The sequence below is a fragment of the Oncorhynchus mykiss genome, chromosome 18 (assembly GCF_057628025.1).
Source record: "Oncorhynchus mykiss isolate SJ-2025 chromosome 18, ASM5762802v1, whole genome shotgun sequence".
Taxonomy (NCBI): domain Eukaryota; kingdom Metazoa; phylum Chordata; class Actinopteri; order Salmoniformes; family Salmonidae; genus Oncorhynchus; species Oncorhynchus mykiss.
This window is the reverse complement of record NC_143039.1, coordinates 44083097-44104457: the sequence shown is the minus strand read 5'-3', so window position 1 is coordinate 44104457 and position 21361 is coordinate 44083097. Positions and strand designations below refer to the sequence as shown.

Sequence of the window (21361 nt, the reverse complement as noted above, 5' to 3'; positions counted from 1 at the left end):
GTTTGTAAGCTAATCGTTAGCTATGTTGCTAACCAACATTGCTAACCAAGAGTGCGGTGTGTTCCCTGTGTCAAGTCACTCATCATAAACTGACATCTGGTTGTTTATTAGAGCCAAGACTTTTTCCTGGTCAGGTCACATGGTCTCGAGTAACTCCTGGCCCTAGTGAGTATGATGACCTACCACACATGTTACGCTTTGCTACATCTAAAAACAATTTTTATGCCATGTTCAGCTTTATGGTTTGCCGCACTATGTCTCTACTTTCAGTAAGGGAATTAGAGATCGGTCAGTCTGCAGTCCGTGCATTGTTTTCATTTAGGGAACATAAGACAAAATGTTGCTCAAGAATCTGGTAATGAAGTCCAGGCTTGTCCACTTCTCCCTTTTTTCTTCTGTCTTCCCGTATCCCTAACACAAGCAAGAAACAATTACTATAAGTAATCAACCTGAAATTAGTCAATCCAACACATACACACACACCGGCAGAACTAATTGTTTGAAGTGATTTCTTATTTATTTACGAGACAGCAGAATTAGTTTACACGTGAAATGCTGCTCCACTCATGCGGAATAAAATCGCTTCACAACGTTTTTCAGGACTGAAGGCCTCCAAATTAGATTTTTGTTGATTGGTGATATGATTGCGTGGGAGGACTGGCTGTTCTTCCCTGACCACTCGAATTACCGCCCAGACTTGGGAGGGTTAAGTCACTTGTTTAGCTTACTTGTTCCACACAAAGTAAATGTATAGAAAAATCTATATTTTGGGGGATTTGCCTGGCGACGCAAGCATTCCACTGGATTTTGCCACTTCTACAGATATGCAATTTAAAGAAAGTAGTTAATGATATTATAAATGATAGTGAAATCATGGTGGATAATGAATGCATTATCCTGTTTAATTTTAAAGTAAATTAACGACTGCTGTCGCTAAGCGATATGGCTGTGTATGTATGTATGTACAGTGCCTTGCAAAAGTATTCGGCCCCCTTGAACTTTGCGACCTTTTGCCACATTTCAGGCTTCAAACATAAAGATATAAAACTGTATTTTTTTGTGAAGAATCATCAACAAGTGGGACACAATCATGAAGTGGAACGACATTTATTGGATATTTCAAACTTTTTTAACAAATCAAAAACTGAAAAATTGGGCGTGCAAAATTATTCAGCCCCTTTACTTTCAGTGCAGCAAACTCTCTCCCGAAGTTCAGTGAGGATCTCTGAATGATCCAAAGTTGACCTAAATGACTAATTTGCAGATCTCTTTCAATTCCCTCCAAAGATTTTCTATGGGGTTGAGATCTGGAGACTGGCTAGGCCACTCCAGGACCTGGAAATGCTTCTTGCGAAGCCACTCCATCGTTGCCCGGGCGGTGTGTTTGGGATCATTGTCATGCTGAAAGACCCAGCCACGTTTCATCTTCAATGCCCTTACTGGTGGAAGGAGGTTTTCACTCAAAATCTCACGATACATGGCCCCATTCATTCTTTCCTTTACACGGATCAGTCGTCCTGGCACCTTTGCAGAAAAACAGCCCCAAAGCATGATGTTTCCACCCCCATGCTTCACAGTAGGTATGGTGTTCTTTGGATGCAACTCAGCATTCTTTGTCTTCCAAACACAACGAGTTGAGTTTTTACCAAAAAGTTATATTTTGGTTTCATCTGACCATATGACATTCTCCCAATCTTCTTCTGGATCATCCAAATGCTCTCTAGCAAACTTCAGACGGGCCTGGACATGTACTGGCTTCAGCAGGGGGACACGTCTGGCACTGCAGGATATGAATCCCTGGCGGCGTAGTGTGTTACTGATGGTAGGCTTTGTTACTTTGGTCCCAGCTCTCTGCAGGTCATTCACTAGGTCCCCACGTGTGGTTCTGGGATTTTTGCTCACCGTTCTTGTGATCATTTTGACCCCACGGGGTGAGATCTTGCGTGGAGCCCCAGATCGAGGGAGATTATCAGTGGTCTTGTATGTCTTCCATTTCCATTTCCAGCTCCCACAGTTGATTTCTTCAAACCAAGCTGCTTACCTATTGTAGATTAAGGCCTTCCCAGCCTGGTGCAGGTCTACAATTTTGTTTCTGGTGTCCTTTGACAGCTCTTTGGTCTTGGCCATAGTGGAGTTTGGAGTGTGACTGTTTGAGGTTGTGGACAGGTGTCTTTTATACTGATAACAAGTTCAAACAGGTGCCATTAATACAGGTAACGAGTGGAGGACAGAGGAGCCTCTTAAAGAAGAAGTTACAGGTCTGTGAGAGCCAGAAATCTTGCTTGTTTGTAGGTGACCAAATACTTATTTTCCACCATAATTTGCAAATAAATTCATTTAAAAAAAAAAAAGAAAATCTCATTTTGTCTGTCAATGTTCCTATGATGTACCTATGATGAACATTACAGGCCTCTCTCATCTTTTTAAGTGGTATATACATTTTAAGTATATATACATTTTATTTATTTATTTGAACTTTTATTCTAGCTAACTATATAAACAAAGGTTATAACCTGTGTAAAGAGAAAATAACATTCCACAATACCTCACACAACCCATGAGCCAAGACTGCCGCCTTGTCTTGCACAGCTGCCTTCCTCACTCTCTCTCTCCTTCGACATTTGACCTTGTTGAAACCAATTTTGCACTCGAGCGAGAGACAACATTCAGTACATTCTGCCATTGAGTTGGCAGAATATGAGAGAAATAAGGTTCCGTTACCACAGTAACACGTGGATATGAGGAGTTTTCAACCCCGCAGTGTGTGAGGTTATCATTATTCAAACAACACCACGCAGATCAAGGTTGTTTTGGACATAAAATTGCTGAGGCCCAAACATTGTGATTCCTTACTGGACTCACTTCCTTGTCTTTCTCAATGATCTCCATCACTTCTGTCCATTCTGTCGAGTCATCATATTTCTATAGAAAATGAAATTCGCTTCAGCTGTGAAAGACTGACTCACTGACTGATGATCCCCTTAACCTTAGCTATTGATACACTTCCCCCTTTCTAAAATTGGACGATATAAGATCATGTCTTATACTGTAGAGTTTTGAAGGACTCTCAAATCATATTGACTTTGAATTGAATTGCCAATGACTTCTGTGTTGACATCGAAGAGCCCTTGTTTGGGTGAGGATGCTAAATGATTCAAGGAGTCTTTTCAAGACTATGCTCCAAGAATACGTGGCGGTCTGATGGACATTTAAAGGACAGTGAATGGAAAGAAAGCACTGCTTTTTCATGTGAAAGCTATATCCTGGATTTAAAAGACAATGAATGTAACATTTGAAGCTACAGTGCATGGTAAACCTAATTGATGTAGCACAAGACGCCATGATTGATTTCACCACGTTGCATTGTTCCGTCATTCCTTGGATCAAACTAAAGTACAATGGCAAGAAGAAAAAAACCTTTGGAATTATCTGGATTTCTGCATAAATTGGTCATAAAATTCAATCTAAACCACAACAACAGACAAACACAGTCTGCTTAAAAACCTCTTAAGGATCCACCCCTTTTTTTCAATTTTCGCCTAAAATGACATACGCAAATCTAACTGCCTGTAGCTCAGTCCCTGAAGCAAGTATATGCATATTCTTGGTTCCATTTTAAAAGAAACACTTTGTGGAAATGTGAAAGGAATGTAGGAGAATATAACACAATAGATCTGGTAAAAGATAATACAAAGAAAGAAAAAAACTTTTTTTTGTATGCAAGAGAAAGTCCATCATGTATTATTCCAGCCCAACTGCGGTTTGGATTTTGGCCACTAGATGGCAGCAATGTATGTACAAAGTTTTAGACTGATCAAATGAACCATTGCATTTCTGTTCAAAATTATGTATCAAGACTGCCCAAATATGCCTAATTTGTTTATTAAGAACGTTTCATGCCCAAAACTGTGCACTGTCCTCAAACAATAGCATGGCATTCTTTCACTGTAATAGCTACTGTAAATTGGACAGTGCAGTTAGATTAACAAGAATTTAAGCTTTCTGCCAATATCAGATATGTCTATGTCCTGCTCTTGTTACTTACAACCTCATGCATTAGCCTACGTTAGCTCAACTCTCCCGTGGAAGGGACATCGATCCCGAATAAGTTTTTAAACTAAAAACACACATTATTGCATTTTTCTTGCCTACATTGAATACATCATTTAAACATTCACAGTGTAGCTTGGAAAAAGTATGTGAACCCCTAGGCTAATGACTTCTCCAAAAGCTAATTGGAGTCAGGAGTCAGCTAACCTGGAGTACAATCATTGAGATGAGATTGGAGATGTTGGTTAGAGCTGCCCTGCCGTATAAAAAATACTCACAACATTAGAGTTTGCTATTCACAAGAAGCATTGCCTGATGTGAACCATGCCTCGAACAAAAGTGATCTCAGAAGACCTAAGATTAAGAATTGTTGACTTGAATTTAGCTGGAAAGGGTTACAAAAGTATATCTAAAAGCCTTGATGTTCATCAGTCCACAGTAAGACAAAAAAAACATTGCTGCACATCTGAAGTTGGCAAAATAGCATCTGGATGTTCCAAAATATTCTGTGGACAGATTAAACTAAAGTTGAGTTGTTTGGAAGGAAGGAACACGCAACACTATGTGTGGAGAAAAAAAAGGCACAGCACACTAACATCAAAACCTCATCCCAACTATAAAGTATGGTGAAGGGAGCATCATGGTTTGGAGCTGCTTTGCTGCCTCAGGGCCTGGACAGCTTGCTATCAACGGAAAAATGAATTCTCAAGTTTATCATGACATATTTTGCAGTAGTATGTAAGCCTATCTGTCAGTCAATAGAAGTTGGGTGGTGCAACAAGACAACGACCCAAAACACACAAGTAAATCAACAACAGAATGGCTTCAACAGAAGAAAATACGCCTTCTGGAGTGGCCCAGTCAGAGACCTCAACCATATTGAGAGGCTGTAGCATGACCTCAAGAGAGCGGTTCACACCAGACATCCCAAGAATATTGCTGAACTGAAACAGTTTTTGTAAAGAGGAATGGTCCAAAATTCCTCCTGAAAAAACATTTGGTTGAGGTTATTGCTGTCAACCAGTTATTAGATCCAAAGGTTCACATACTTTCCCCACGCTGCACTGTGAATGTTTAGACGGTGTTCAATAAAGACATGAAAACGTATAATTGTTATTCAGTTAAGCAGACTGTATGTCTATTGTTGTGACTTAGATGAAGATCAGATCAAATGTTATGACCAATTTATGCAGAAGTTCAGGTAATTCCAAAGGGTCCACATACTTTTTTCTTGCCACTGTAAATGACATTGAGGTTCTGTAGGGAGTGAGCAAAAGGTCTCATGCCTGGAACAGTGCATAGTCAGGGCAAGAGCTCTAGGAGCACAATGCGAGACGGTGCGCTCCAGCTCAATAAATTATCACGGGGACTATTTTTAAGCCGAAGTGTAAATGCACTAATCCTCCGAGCAGTAGCTGCGAATAGCCTACCGAGAGTCACATCAGGGAATAGCACTCTTCATCTTTCTCCCTTCTCTCTCGTTCCCACCCGCTCTCCCCGTCTCTCGCACTCTCTGCCTCCCTTTTCTCTCCCCCCGTCTCTTGCACTCCCTGCCTTCCTTTTCTCTCTCCCCCCCCCCCCCCCCCCCGTCTCTCGCTCCCTCTGCCTTCCTTTTCTCTCGACTCCCATCCTGCATGCTACCTTCGCTCTCTTTCTGTTTCATTCCCCGCTTCATTCTCTCTGCCTCTTTCTTCTTTACCCTTCTTTTCATATGTAAAAAAAAACAACACTTTGTTCCTGTGTTAGGGTATTGTGCTTATCGCCCAGACTCTATGGGGACTCTGCAGCGTTTTATTCAATTTTAATAAACAATAACAGCCTTTTAAATAAACGGGGAGGAGAAACATGTAAGAGACACTGCAAACGTGACACAGAACAGGAGTATAGAGCATTTTGGTCCATATACTACCATACAATTATATCATAAGCATATTGGCCCTCCTGCAAGAACTAGAGGCCTATGGCTTTATGTAACAGCTTTCCTCCTATGGGAATCGTTACATAGCCACACTTAGAAAAGTTAGCTACACGAAGTAAGCCCCTACGTCTTTGGCAGCTGTAGTTGTGTGTTTTGGTATGGGCTACGGGACGCTCCCGTGATGGTGTTTAATAGCACATAATGGGCTGCCGTTAATCATGGGCTCGGGGTTCGGTTTTACAAGGTTAATGACGCCATAGCGGAGCTCTCGAGTGTGTCCCATTCCTCAGGTATTTATCAGTGTCAGGTGAAAGCTGTGCTGGGACTGGGCAAGGCTGCAGCCCCCGACTCTCTCCTCCCCTAACTAGCAGAAGGAACCAAGAGTGGTGCCAAAACTGCAGTAGAATACCTGAGCCCCAAAGTAAATTAATTATTCAGCAAACTCCAATGTCTGCGATGATGTAGCAACAAGGTTTACCAGAGCTAGTGTACACCTAATCTCGGTAACCCAAAACCGAAAATCTTTACAAACTACTTGATTACAATACTATTTAGGTAGTCCTGGTAACTATTTAGCAGCCTTGTTTAGCAGTCAGCTAATGCTAATACAGCTAATGCTTGAGCTACAACTGGTATTATAGCTGGAACCAATGCTAGAGATATGGTGAATACACTACTAGCTACAACCAATAGACTACCTTACCTGGAACCAATTTTGGAGCTACAACATATCTTTGCATTCACCCATGCTGGACCTACAATAACCATGTGATAACGGTCTTGAGATTAACGCAATAACACTGTAACCTCCTTGAAAGTGGAAGCTCATGACGCCATCACCACCATCATTAAACATTTCTGGACCGCCTACAGTAATGCTCATGGCACATTTACAGTACTTTCAACATTTCTGCACTCACATGTTCTTTGTTTTTTTTGTGTTGCATCACTAAGTGAAAGCCCTAGAGAAGTTATGTGGCAAAGAGTAATCTTTCTGCATACTAAAGAGAACATAGTGCTGGTAGTGAGTTAAGTATGGTCCCCTGCTGAGTACCATAACATGTAGTAAAGACATTTGAGAATGGAGGCATCATGGCATCGTACTATGATGATTTACAGGGAACTTAGGTGAACTGTTGGAATAAAATAATTATTATAATTCAATAGTTAGAGTATAAATAATGGGCACTTTGAATACAGTGTTGTTTGACATGATAACGATAGAAAATGCCAGGGGGGAGTTATTGTGACAGGGGTAGGAACCAAAGTGTTGGTCAGTGTTTCCTAGGGGACCCTATCATCTTTGGCTACATTAAAAGTTTATTTGTGTATCCAACATATTCATGCTTTGCCTATTCCTCTTTGATTTGCAAGATACTGTTGCACAAACATGCTGATTTAGACCTACACCATCAATGTATAGCTAGCTACATTTGCTCTGACTTAGTACATTTATTAGCTAGCTAGCCAGCTAACTAGCGATTAGCATTAGAAGCTAACACGATTTAGCGGCAAACTAGTTTGCAGATTTAAGAAAAACAAGCTAATAGTGTAAATATAGAACGCTTGTGGATTTATATTAAGAAGCAAAGCGGAAACATCATTGTCAACATTGTTGCATGTGCTGCATTAACCATGCAGACTGGACGCAAGAATCTCGTGGTCAAGCAACAACAGACGGACAAATGTTGGTTTGGCAGATGCCAGAAGAACGCTACCTGACCCGATGCATATTGCCAAGTGTAAAGTTTGGATAAGGAGAAATAATGGTCTGGGGCTATTTTTCATGGGGCTAGGCCCATTATGTTTTGGTGAGGGTACATCTTAATGCTACAGTTCTGTGCTTCCAACTTTGTGGCAACAGTTTGGGGAAGGCCCTTTCCTGTTTCAGCATGACAATGCCCTCATACACAAAGTGATCCCCATACTGAAATGGTGTGGAAGAACTTGACTGGCCTGCACAGAGTGCCGTTCTCAACCCCATTGAACAGCTTTGGGATGAATTGGAACGCTGACTGCGAACCAGACGTAATCGCCCAGCATCTGTGCCCGGCCTCACTAATGTTCTTATGGCTGAATGGAAGCAAATCCCCGCAGCAATGTTCCAACATCTAGTGGAAAGCATTCCCAGAAGAGTGGAGGCTGTTATAGCAGCAAAGGGAGGACCAAGTCTATATTAATGCCCATGATTTTGGAATGAGATGTTCGACAAGCAGGTGTCCACATACTTTTGGTCATGTAGTGCACATCATTTACACACACAAACACAAACGTCAGCTCAGACAAATCCATCTCAGAGAGGCCCAGCTCATGAGCTCCATCGGCAGCAGATTTGAATTTAGAATGGAAAATGGATGTGTTTATGCAACAACTGTAAGTGTATCGAACCGAATCTCATCGATTCATTCTCTAATCGCACCGTTTTCATCCAAAACGTATCGTTCCTGTATTGTGTCCGAGCACATGTATCTAGATGAGTATCAAATCATCAGGGAAAGGGAAAGATGCACATACCTACAAACCGCATATCAGTATTGGCATCTTATTCTTCAGTAACTATTAGTGTCCTACGTAAATGTGATGGGTGTGGCTGCCTCTAGTTGAGGGCTTGTTTATTCTTGGTGGGATGGATGACAGACACATTTCATATTCCACCTGCAACCAAGCCCTGTACTTTCTTCATTGCTGTCAATGTAGAGAAAGATGCAGGAAAGGGCAGCAAAATCGTCATGGCCTCAGTGGTAAGTTCAGGATACTCTTTTTCACAGTAGGCCAGAAATCCACGAGACATTTGCTGGATTTTGATCTTCAGTGTCCTATTACAGGATAACTCCAACTCCTCTTCAGCCATTCCACAATGTCCGCTCTTAGATATCATGGCGAGGGCAAACGGATCACGGACCCAGTCCCAATCATTTGTGTTTCTCCGTGAAGTATGAATTTATATACTCACTCCATGAAGCGTGATGATTGTCTCTCACTATGTTCACTGATGGAATGTTTGTGTCCAAAAACATGTCAGTAATCCCGTTCTGTAGCCTTGTTAGCCAAATTTCAATTTCCGTCCTGAAAGCATTGATCGTGCCTCGCACCTCCAGAATAGAGGCATAATCTCCTTGCATGGATAAGTTAAATATGTTAAAATCAGCGAGGTAGGCATGTTTAGCAATCCATTCTAAATTGGAGAAAAAAATGAAAGTTTGTCCTCTTTCAGAAACTTGCACATCTGTGTGCGTAGGTCAAACACCTGCTGTAACACTTTTCTGCGGGAGAGCCACCGCAGCTCGGAGTGAAACCAGTGTCATGTTCCACGTCCATTTCTTTGCAATGATGTGCCAACAGACGTGACTACGGTGGCCTTGATTTCACAAAATTAACTCCCGTCACAACCTTATTAAGCACAGAAGTCTTGATCCATGGCTTTGGATGCAATTGCTTGTCGTGTGTAACATGCATTGGGCGCCCACTATCTTGGGGTTGACAGCCTTTATTCTTGCGACTATCCGACTCTTGCGACTGGTCATTGCCGCCGCCGTATCATTTGTGCATACAGCCGCACGTATTTCCCAGCTTAATCCTTCTTCGGTCATGAATTTATCCAACATTTCGAATATTTCCTTACCTGTTGTTTGACCCGGCACCTTTTTCCATGATTGCTAGCCAGGCCTGGAGAAATTAAAAGGAGCGAGATAACATTGACCTTGCATGAACGAAATGCATCCGTTGATTTGATTGACATGACTTTGTCAAATGAGTTATTTGAATAAACCAATCACAAGCACAATACAAGACAGGCGTGTGGGCTTTGCCTGTGAGATGCTTGATCAGTGCACAATTCAATAATTTTTGGCGGACCCCAGGCTATCAACTTAGTCCACGGATCCCTTGGCCAAAATGTGTTTAATATGTTAGTAATATTCAATAAAGAAATATACCTTGTTTGCCTCAAGTGTTTCCATTATTTTGTTGGTTACCTGTATGTTTATATCCCACTTTGCCGCCATGCACACACCCTCCCCTCGCCCCAAACGCCCAGTCAGTCCCAGATTCCCCAAAACAAAATCTTTCTCCTAATCCTAATTACAAACATTGACAGTTTGAGTACTAGTGGGGGTTTGCAGTGGCAGGAAGAAATGTGACAAACAAAAACCTGTGTGACATGTCATAACAAAGACCAAACGACTCCCTCCGCATAAAACATTGACAGTTTGAGTACTAGTGGGGGTTTGCAGTTGCAGGAAGAAATGCGACAAACAAAAAACTGTGTGACATGTCATAACAAAGACCGAACGACTCCCTCCGCATAAAACAAATAAGACTTATTTACTTAACCTCACTTGGTTATGCTGATGAGCAAGAGTTTTTCTGTTTCGTAGAGGGGAAAAACATCCGTCTTTGTTTATGTTGTGATATCGGGGCAGGGGAAAAGGGAACTCACGAACAGCCCGAGAACAGGATGACCTATTTTGAAGGCACACTGTGGAACAAGGCTTTGCTAAAACCCTATCTGTGAGCTATAAGTATCTAAACAATATCCTCCTTCGTGTGCGTGCGTGAGCAAATGCTGCTGCAGTAATGAGTACGTAGACCAACCAGATAGTAGAAATACATTCACTGATCATTTGCTTGCTTAAAGCACATCAGACGAAGGGCATTCCGTTTCAGGCCTGGTTAGACTATCTTCAATTGTGAAGGTCTCAGAGACCAAGTAAACGTAATGTCCGTCACCAAAACAACAGCCCTTCTGAGATGGCATAAAACCCGAAACAGAGGGAAAAGAGCCAGTCAAACACCAGATCTCACACACAAAAATGGATACCATCCAATCACAAATGAGACCACACCTAGGGCTGTTGCGGTGAGCATATTATCGCCACACCGGCGGTCAAGAGTCAAATTATATGTGACTGTTTAGTCACGTTAATTAGGCTTTTCCAAGCTCTGATACTGCTGATGGTCATTAGTAGCCTACCAAACTTGCTAACTGCCTGGTACTCAGCACTCTAGTGTCCCTCTAATCACTCTGACATCAATGCAAATGTGATTGAAAATCTAATCAAACACTTCATGAGAGCCCATGAGCTCATGTTGGGCAACATGTCAGACCTCTAAAGCAAAGAAAATAAATTCATAGAGACAAATCTACCAGATTACAGCCTTGCTAAAGCACCCCTAGATCATCACCGATCCTTCACCAAATGTACAAAAAAACACACACAAAAAAAAACCATTGAGTTAATAAAGCCGCAAACAGACATGGTCTCATTTTTGCTTCCTTTGAGTAAGGCAGCTCCAAAATGCAGGTGTTTCAGCCTAGCTCAGTGCTTTCTGTGGTGGTGGGGCAGCCAGTGGAAAATATGGAGAGTAAGGGTTGGTAATGTTCTCTAGTTGCGCCGTGACTGGCTCAGTGTTCTGTCACTCATGGGGACACCTCCAAGTCTAAGGGTAGAGCTCGAAAATTCAAGCCCCCTGGGTGCTGCCATAGAGTTACATTAGAAGTGCCCGTCCAAGAAGGCTCAAGGTAATTGGCCACAGATAAAATTATGTCAAATCACATTATATATACAGTAGCTTTGATTGGACTGATCATGTCAACATCATCCTTTCAAAATCTTAACTAGCATTCATCATCATGAATCAAGTCGACAATATACTGGCAAATCGTTTTTTAATTCTTGTCATATGAAGAGAAATGATGTTGAGAAATTATAGATAAAACATATCGGTGCTCATGGACATAAACATTACACAAGTTTGAAAGGTTTGGAAGGAATCAGTGACAGTGGCTAACTGCAAGCATTGCAAAGCAGTCACTAGCCTGTTATTCAGTGGAGTGACTGTGTGGTCCCAAGTCTAGGTTTAATGGTCTCTTTTCCAAGTTTAAAATGATAAACATTCAACATTGGCCATGCTGTCAATGAAGCATGATTTGTACTCAACTTAACTCGTAACTGGGAAATCTGACTTCAGTGAGTTCAAGACAACTGGGAACTCTGGGGGAAAAAACGTTTTGAACAGTCATCCAACATTTCCCCCTCTTGATTTAGCCTACTGTTCTGACTTGGTGGTGCACATGTAGCCTATAACCTGTTTTAGAGAAATGTAATCATTGCATATTGTATTTTTTTTTCTTCAAGTCATTAGTCACATCATGCAGCCTTACAATGTATTAAAAATCAAAACATAGCCCAACATTTGTAGAAAAACTAAAGTTACATAAATAACTCTAAATTAAGCATACAGGAGTACCTATTTTCTTAGTTAACCGCTCAACGCAGAATAGCCGCATGTGCGCACTCCCTCAAATCCTTTGTAGAAAATATCCTTTCTATTTTATTCCGCTTGTTCAATTCTTATACTATAAAATGTCAAATGCCACAGAATTCCAAGAAAATCTTCTCTGATGAATGAACTAGTGTAGCCCACAGCTATTTGGCATGGCCAGGACCGGTGGTGGAAAAGTACCCAAATGTCATACTTGAGTAAAAGTATAGATACCTTTTAATAGAACGTTACTGAAGTAAAAGTGGAAGTCACCCAGTAAAATACTACTTGAGTAAAAGTCTAAAAGTATTTGTTTCTAAATATACTTAAGTATCAAAGTAAAAGTATAAATCATTTCAAATTACTTATATTAAGCAAAACAGGCGGCACCATTTTCTTGTTTTTAAAATGTACGGATAGCCAGGGGCACACCCCAACACTCAGACATAATTTACAAAAGATTTGTGTCTAGTTAGTCCGCCAGATCAGAGGCAGTAGGGATGACCAGGAATGTTCTCTCGATAAGTGTGTGAATTGGACAATTTTCCTGTCCTGTTAAGCATTTAAAATGTACGTTTGGATGTCATGGAAAATGTTGGGAGTAAAAAGTACATTTCTTTTTCTTTCGGAATGTAGGGAAGTAAAAGTTGCCCAAAATATAAATAGTAAAGTACAGATACCCCCAAAAACAACTTAAGCAGTACTTTAAAGTATTTTTACTTAAGTACGTTACACCCCTGATAAGGAGAACTCAGAGTATGTGATTCTGAAATGAAATTACTACATTTTCTTCATATAATGTTTCTTTAGACCTGTCTAAAATAATGGATTTCTTGTAAAGGTGTAGGCTATATTACATGGATTTGAGACTTTTTCAAATGTAGATGTTCCAAAGGTCTGCGTGAGTGTCTTTTAGACTGTGTGGAAGCCAGGAGATGCTAAATGTGTTTACAGTCAATTACCTTATTGCTTGACAATCACCAGCTGACCAAAATTTTGTGACTACCACACCCCCAAAAACTCGAAAATCTCCAATCACAAACCCCCGTCCCGTTTCGTACCCCTCAAGAAAGGCTTGACTATAGCCCAGATCAGGCACTTCAAAGCTGGCTTGACGATTAGCTGGGTACTGTGTGACTCTCCAGGCGTACACTTTCTCACAGAGTACCACAGAGGCAGAACAGAGGTGAGGAGAGAGAGAGCGACAGACACAAAGAGGGAGCGCGAGAGAGAGAGATACAAAGGTAGATGCAGACACTCAGAGGTGTGCTCTGATTAAATAATGAGAGATGAGGCCTGATTTATTAATGCATAGAGATAGATAAATGGAGAGCCGGAGAAAACAGATTAAGCCCCCCCCCACCTCCTCCCCCATTCTCTTCAGAGCTTTCGAGAATTCCGACCTGTGAGTACCTGTTTCAGAGGCTGCTGCTCGTATCTTAATACTGGGTGAATCACATTAATAATTTAGCCCAGTGGCAAGGGAGCCACCACCGGCTAGAGAGGGACTGAGAGAAGAGTGACTGAAGCGACTAGAGGGAGAGAAGGCCAATATACACTCTGTCGTTGGGTTCTACTGTATGTGTAAATTACAGTGCAAAACGCTACATTAATAATCAACACCTTCAGCCTTTGTTTGGGCGGTGAACGGCATGAGTGGGCCAAGTAATTGGTTAGTTTAATAACTGGGCGTGGTGCATTGCTCTTTTTTTGTGTCTCACACACACACACACTAATCGCACACAGGCATAGCCGCATACACAGAATAGAATTGAGTCAATCTGAGTTCACTGGGTGTTCTGAGGGCTCTTAAAAGGCACGGTAGAATTGTACTCGCTTTTATTCACCATTTAATATTATAGCTCCTAACGAAGGCAGTTTGAAGGTTATTTTTTAAATGATGTGCGGATCTCTAAAAAAAAATAAAAAAATACCTGTCTTATATTGCCTGTGAATCAGGGATTTTTTTTTATTTTATAGATTTTTTTAATTTGATTATCATCCTTAATTAATTTTACCGGGGAAGTCACTTTGAGATTGACGGCTCTTTTTCAAGTGAGTCCTGGCCAAGAAGGCAAGAGTTGAGAACAAGATCATAGCTGATAGATGAATAATACGAAAGGTGTATAAAACAACGGGAACAGGGCAACCAGTCGTGGCATTCCGTTTGTGTGTGCAGTATGCGTTTGTTCTGTTGATTTCTCCTCCAGGCAAAGAAAAAGGGAATTCTTGACATTGACATCAATTGAAAATACAATATTTGTCATTGACTTGAACCTTGAGGCCTGTTCTCGATTCTCGACTACCACCTTTATAACGAGGGTACATGTATTATAGAGAAGAATGTGTGTGTGGAGGGATGGGTTGGGGTGGGGGCTGTGTCAAATAAAATTACATTTATTGGTCACATACACGCGTTATTGCGGGTGTAGCGAAGTGCTTGTGTTTCTAGCTCCGACAGTGCTGTCATATCTTATCAATTTCACAACATATACCCAATACACACACTTCTAAGTAAAGGAAAGGAATTAAGAATATATAAATACATGGATGAGCAATGTCAGAGCGGCATAGATTAAGATACAGTAGAATAATAGAATACAGTATAAACATATGAGATGAGTAATGCAAGATACGTAACATTATTAAAGTGACTAGTGTTCCATTTATTAAAGTGTCCAGTCATTGTATATAGGCAGCAGCCTCTTATATGCTAGTGATGGCTATTTAACAGTCTGATGATCTTGAGATAGAAGCTGTTTTTCAATCTCTGTGTTTGTGCGTATATATATGTGGTTGTGCATGTATGAAAAAACCTTGACATGTGTGTGTGTGTGTGTGTGTGTGTGTGTGTGTGTGTGTGTGTGTGTGTGTGGTATATGCATAACGGAGAAAGAGGGGGGGAAACCTTGACTATTTTCTGCACTATAAAGTGTGGCGTGTATTAGGAGAGAGACTATGGCAGGCTGTCTGCTCGTCAAGGGTATCCATGACGGTAATGAATTTCAGACTTATCACTACCACTATCACTCTCTCTCTCTTCCTCACACACACACAGCCCTCTACCTCCTTTTTGTATCTGTGTGTGTGGTCTGACACATGCTTGTATACAGGCAGTTACTGAAGACATGGACTGCTGTGTGTGTCAATGCTGATTTCCATATGGATGGATGCATTACCGGAGCGCCAAGTCTAGGACCAAAAGGCTCCTTAACAGCTTCTACCCCCCAAGCCATAAGGCTGCTGAACAGCTAAACGAATCAAATGTTTACCCGGACTATTTACATGAACGCTCCCAACTTTATGTTGAGGTATGTTGTTTGATGCACAGCCACATAGCCTATATGTTAAATACAGCGTCGGCTCTTGCTTTTCATTTCAATCTGGAAATGGTGTATTCACAGTGTGTGACACTCTTTCAGAGACCAGTTCAGACTCATCAAAGAGGCATTGGCATGTGTCACCCGTGCTGTGTCACTGTCGTCGCCGAGCTTTAAATGTCAATTGTCTCCCCTGATCCGCCTGACTCGTTCTTGTGCGTGTGCTTTTTCTCTCTCTCACACACACACACACACACATATATAGACACAGACCAGCTCTCCACCTATTTGTGTTCCTTGGAGTGCAATGCTGCGCCACAGTATTGATTACCTTCTGCTTCTGCCCTTTTTATAATTATGTCTCCACTCTTTTTACTCTTCCCTTTCTCCTTTATCCTCTCTGTCACTCATCTCCTTCTCTCTCCTCTTTTGTTAATTCCCTTTCCCCTGATCCATTTTTATGCCCCCCTGTGCCCCGTGCTTATCACACTCCTTTTTCTATTTGATCTCCACTTTCCTCCTCATGTACATCATTTAACTCTGTTCATTTTGCTCCCCCCTTCTTTTTGCTCCTTATTTCTTTTCTTTTTTAAATTCCTAATCATCATTCTTTCTGTTTATCCATTTCTCAATTCCACCTTTGTTCTCCTTCCTTTCGCTCTCTCCTTTCTCTCTATTCCCCCCCTCTTTGTCTCCCCCCTCCTCTCTCTCTCTCTCTCTCTCTCTCTCTCTCTCTCTCTCTCTCTCTCTCTCTCTCCTTGTCTGCAGCCTCTCTGGAGTGTTCTCCGTAGCCCGGGCGTTCCAGGATGCCAGCTGCCAAAAGGACCCAGTCTCCCTCGGACCTCCTACATCTGACCCCCTCCCACCACCAATCAGAGCTGTCCTGACCCCAACCTTAATCCTAACTCCAAGCTTAACCCCACGCTTAGTCCCAAAACCTCAAACATTCACACAAGTGAATTCATTGGCTTGTCCAGTGACTTATCATAGACATTCTATCACTTTCTTGCCTTTAACAAAGCATTCCCACTACATTTGTCCCTATGCCACCCCAACTCTCCTACCCCTTCTGAAGCACCACTAGCCCAGGGCATTCTGAGAACAAGCATCAAGAGCTGGACAACTTATCAACCCTCAACCGACGATCCAACCACAAAGACTGTGGAGAACAACGATAAAACACACATGTCAAATATGGCATCAACTTGAAAAAAACTTCTATGTTAATTCCTCCATGGCCGTCCTATGTGAATACAACCCCCAGGATACACCACTGAGCCGGTGTGTAACATTCTGTTGACTTCTAATGGTGACTTTATAGACATATTGGGTACACCAGCCTTTCGCTCTTACTCTCCGTCTTCTTTCTCTCAGTCTCTCTCGCGCTCTGTCCTCACTGACTATGTCGGCGCAGCGAGAGGGTGACACATTTTGCACTTCTATATGTTCCCTTTCTCCTTCACTCTCTCTCCCTCTTTTTCCGACTATTGTCTGCATTGATTCTGTGCATTGTCAGTGTCTGGACTTGCCTGGTGAAAATATTGTCTCGGTTGTCCTATCTGTGTCCTCTGCCCTGCTCCACTCTCTCCCTCCCTCACTTTGTGAGAGAGAGAACCAGGTGAAAAGTAAACGACTGATAACCTACATGGGACAATTGGTGGGTTGAGAGATGTGGTTGAGAGAGAACCAGGCAAGTGCTTCTCTACTGATGAAGAGAACATAAAGAAGAAAAATATCACACTGAAGACCCCCCCCCCTCCCCATTTTAAATATGAGCTGTATTGAAAATAGTGTAGAAAGGAAAATGTGCAAAAAAACATGTACCGTGTGCAAAAAACATGTACCATGTGCAAAAAAAACATGTACCGTGTGCAAAAAAACATGTACCGTGTGCAAAAAAACATGTACCATGTGCAAAAAAACATGTACCATGTGCAAAAAAACATGTACCATGTGCAAAAAAACATGTACCATGTGCAAAAAAAACAAACCATCCAATGTCTGCCAAGTCTATCAGAGACATGGCATTTATCTCCCTCATTGTTTTATGACAAACTAACTCTTTGCTGTAACTGTTAATGTGAAATGGCCGTTCACTGTTAATATAAAGGCCTTTTACTGTACTTAGAAGCACATGTAACTGTCATGCCAACAATCCCGTCAATTGCTTGGGCCATCGTCCACTATATGTGTGTTTTCAAACCCTGTAGCCAGTATGCTGGAGTGATTCCTATTACCCATGTATCACTACCACTGTAGCATGACCTATTGTCACCATCACAACAACTTTCTCTCTGTGAATAGGAATAAATGGGGATCCCCCAAAAGTAAATGGCTGTCAAGAAATGGAAGTAGGGGAATTCCAACCCTGGAGAAAGCCATTAGTTTAGCTGAATTTAATTGCAACATTGGGTCTTGTGTTACGAGTGTCCATTGTTTGGATTGAAGCTTGGCTTATGCTGTGTAGTTGGTGGTTGGCCCATTAGTAGCACATTTAATAATATTGATTAAACCTTCAGGACTGTGTAGACCTACAGGCCTGGAATAGCCCATCCCTGACATTGGAGAGGTAAGGAATGCTGATACTTAGTCACATGGGATGAAGTCGTTCTTAACTAAACACAAGTGGCTATTTCATGCTTCGGTGGAGATCTGGTGTCAGTATCTCTCTTGGCTAGTGGGGGCTGCCTGCCCTGCCTGCTGCCAGTTGGGGGACCTGGCACCTTCTTTTCACATCATCTGGATGTCGATAGCCGAACTGGGAGAAGTAGTCTACAGTATTAACCCAAGGCGGTGTTTGGATAAAAAATAAATAAAATGGAACTGTAACATGGGCTGCTCCTTCCTGCCAACTATAACTGGGCTGTAAATGAGTTATTTAGTAAAGGAAGTATTATGACTTTGTATATGGTAACTCACCATGTGACTTTCAGGGCATTTCGAACCTGGGTCGTGTTCATTAGGGCACACCGGAACCAAAAGTTTTGCGACAGAAAACCAGACCGAGCGTTTCTTATTGGACAAGTCCAGGTAGACCCATGTTTGAACCCATTTTCTCCCGTTTGGTGCCTAATGCACATTACCATGCCAGCTCTGCCAAGGTGCCGGAGGACTTGCCTGAACTGGCTATTTCCACAATCCCCTGATACATTTTTTACGCTTTTGGAATTTATTCATTGGCACTTTACTAGTGCACTGTTACTCAAGAGAAAACCTTACTTTCTTATTGCACAAGACAAACCTTAGTACATCACCCACACATACATGCAAATGGAAGCAGACTTACAAGGAATTATGTGACTACACAGTCAGACATTACATTCACAGGTGTATATAAATACATATGCCTATATTATGCACGCGCAAACACAAACACACATAGGACACATACACGTTAACACACTTAAACTAATACAACTGTTAAAGGGATAGTTTGGGATTATGTTTCCGAGTCCACTATAAAGGAAGTTAGCATTGGCTCGTGAAACTACCTCTAGCTAGTTTAGGGCAAAAACTAGAACCTATCCCTTTACAGTTTTTCTCAATCGCGTACAAGCAGTTTTTGTGTCTGTGTTGGAACATCTATAGCAGAAAACCGCAATGATGAAATGCTCAAATACATTTACAGAACTTCTGGTCATTTTCTTGTCTTAATACCTGACTTGCATATCTTAGATCACCATTTGCAAAACGTTTAAATTCAAATGTCATCAGTGACTACAAAATGTACTGTTACGTGTTCTGTTCACATAATATAACACAATTACGGCCCTGCCACACTATAGCCATCGGGCGTCTGGCGTTGCCATCAGCTGTTGAGAAAAGGCTTCCTTTGAAATCGAAGAAAGCTACCTCACTGTCAGTGTTGCATCACGTCCAATGGCAGCAGCGCCCAAACTCAAGAATCGCCATGGTTAAATTGTCGATGGCTGATGCGCGAGTTTATTCTATCTTGTGAATTGAAATAATGAGAAATAAAGTTGCTTTTGGTTGCATATGGCTTTGACTACCCCGCGGTTTATTTTACGTTCACAATGTAAACAAAAGCAACTTCCGTAATTAGAGAACAGAGAATCATTTAATACAACTAATAGGAACAACTTAATCAGTAATTCTGAAAAACTGGACAAAAGATATTGTACTTAGGCATAATTGATGAATACGGAACTGTACATTTGGGGAAAATATAATGAAGACGCTCTCAAAACAACGCGTTGTGACGCAACGCTGGTGGCATGGCAACGAAAAGCTTAAATCAGGAGAGAACTTTGTGCGATTGTGCTCACTGTTTCCGGCAATCCGTACACTGCACACATTTCTAAATCACCCCATCAGTGTCATATTATGTAGCCCTAAAATATATGGAAAGGTCTAGATGACTGTTGGGACTGTCTAGTTGTTATGACATTATTTTTGACAATATTGCAGACATTCAGAGATGCACATAATTAAGTAATCATGTGGCCTATTCATATCAGTTTGTGTTCCTCCACCTTACCATATTTCTATTGCGTATGGTTTTTCTGTGAACCAACGGAAAGTCTACAGAACAATGAACAAACCAGCCTTTGTATTGAGTACATGGAATTGGATTGTGATGATATTGATGAATGAATCGTGTGCACACAATGTGCTTTTTTTTTATCAGGACTATTTGATGAGTATGAAATTGTTTGGTGAAATATGCATAAGGACAGGAATTGCCCATAACTCTGCACCTTTGGATAGTTGTACTTCTACTTTTGATCATCATGATTTTCTGACTGTAAATAAAATGTATTGATCTACTGGGATTTGTAAAAGCCAGACTAACTTCCTGTTTTGTCTGCTCGGACTCAAAAGAGAAGTTTGGTTGCGTTCATCTTCCTGTAGGTAGTGGTGTTCTTTTGATGAATCTATTAGCAATGTTGATGGTAGGCTATAATATCATTTTGATGAATGTATTTTATGTTTTGAGAAGGCAACTACATTTTTGAAAAGGCATTTGACTCTTTTCCAAAAGTCCACGGAGTTCTGTGTTCTGGTGACCACTGTTTTGAAAATTGACAACATTGTTCCAAAAAATGCTTGAAATCGATTGAGAAAAACGAATGTACGATTTTTTGGCCAGTTTGACAGCATGTTTTTTTTAAACTTTATGGTGGGTTTTTGTATCAAACAGGCATGCAGACCAGGTCCACAATCTACATATAGGGTGCCTAATCATGGATATCAATGAAATATTATAAATATATTAATAAATATATTAACCTGTATACTGTAGTGTACATTACTGAGCATACCTCACTGCATATTGTTTTTTTTTTACATATACCACATTTTCTTTACACACTATATTGTGTTATGTGTAGACTAATACAGCAGACAGGGACTGAATACCTTTCTTCAGTGCTGAATAAAGAGTGAATACACAGATCCTGAAGATAGATGATGTATCAGTGGTACTGTGGTTAAACAATACTATAGCATGTAGACAATCTCTCCTGGTTATCACGCTCCAGCCTCTGTACTCCCTCTGGGTCCTGGATGAATGGAAATGACTGAGAACAAATCTGCTCACACACACACACACGAGAGCAGCTTCACACACAAATGCCGGTGGTGAAAGCAGCGCCCGTGGAGCAGTGCGCTGGTGTCAATACTAAAACTCACTTACCCTGGGCCATGCAGCGGAAAGGGGGAGGAGTGAGAGATGACAGTAAATCACTAGGGCCCACAAGACACGCAGGAGACACTCAGCGTGTTAGGCTGTTTAGATTAAATCTGCCCGGTTTTCTCTCTCTCACTATCTCTCTCTGTCTCTTTTCCT

General features: G+C 41.4%; 1 protein-coding gene across 2 annotated transcripts in view; it reads left to right on the top strand.

Annotated features, from left to right (window-relative positions):
• Positions 1 to 20807, top strand: part of samd12 (sterile alpha motif domain containing 12) — a 125038-nt gene extending 104231 nt beyond the window's left edge. For both annotated transcript variants that reach the window (XM_021571816.3, XM_021571815.3), the window contains exon 5: positions 16321 to 20807. In XM_021571816.3, coding sequence (XP_021427491.2) covers positions 16321 to 16343 — 23 coding nt within the window. In that variant the 3' untranslated portion in view covers positions 16344 to 20807. The remainder of the gene's footprint in view (positions 1 to 16320) is intronic.
• Positions 20808 to 21361: the final 554 nt, after the last annotated feature.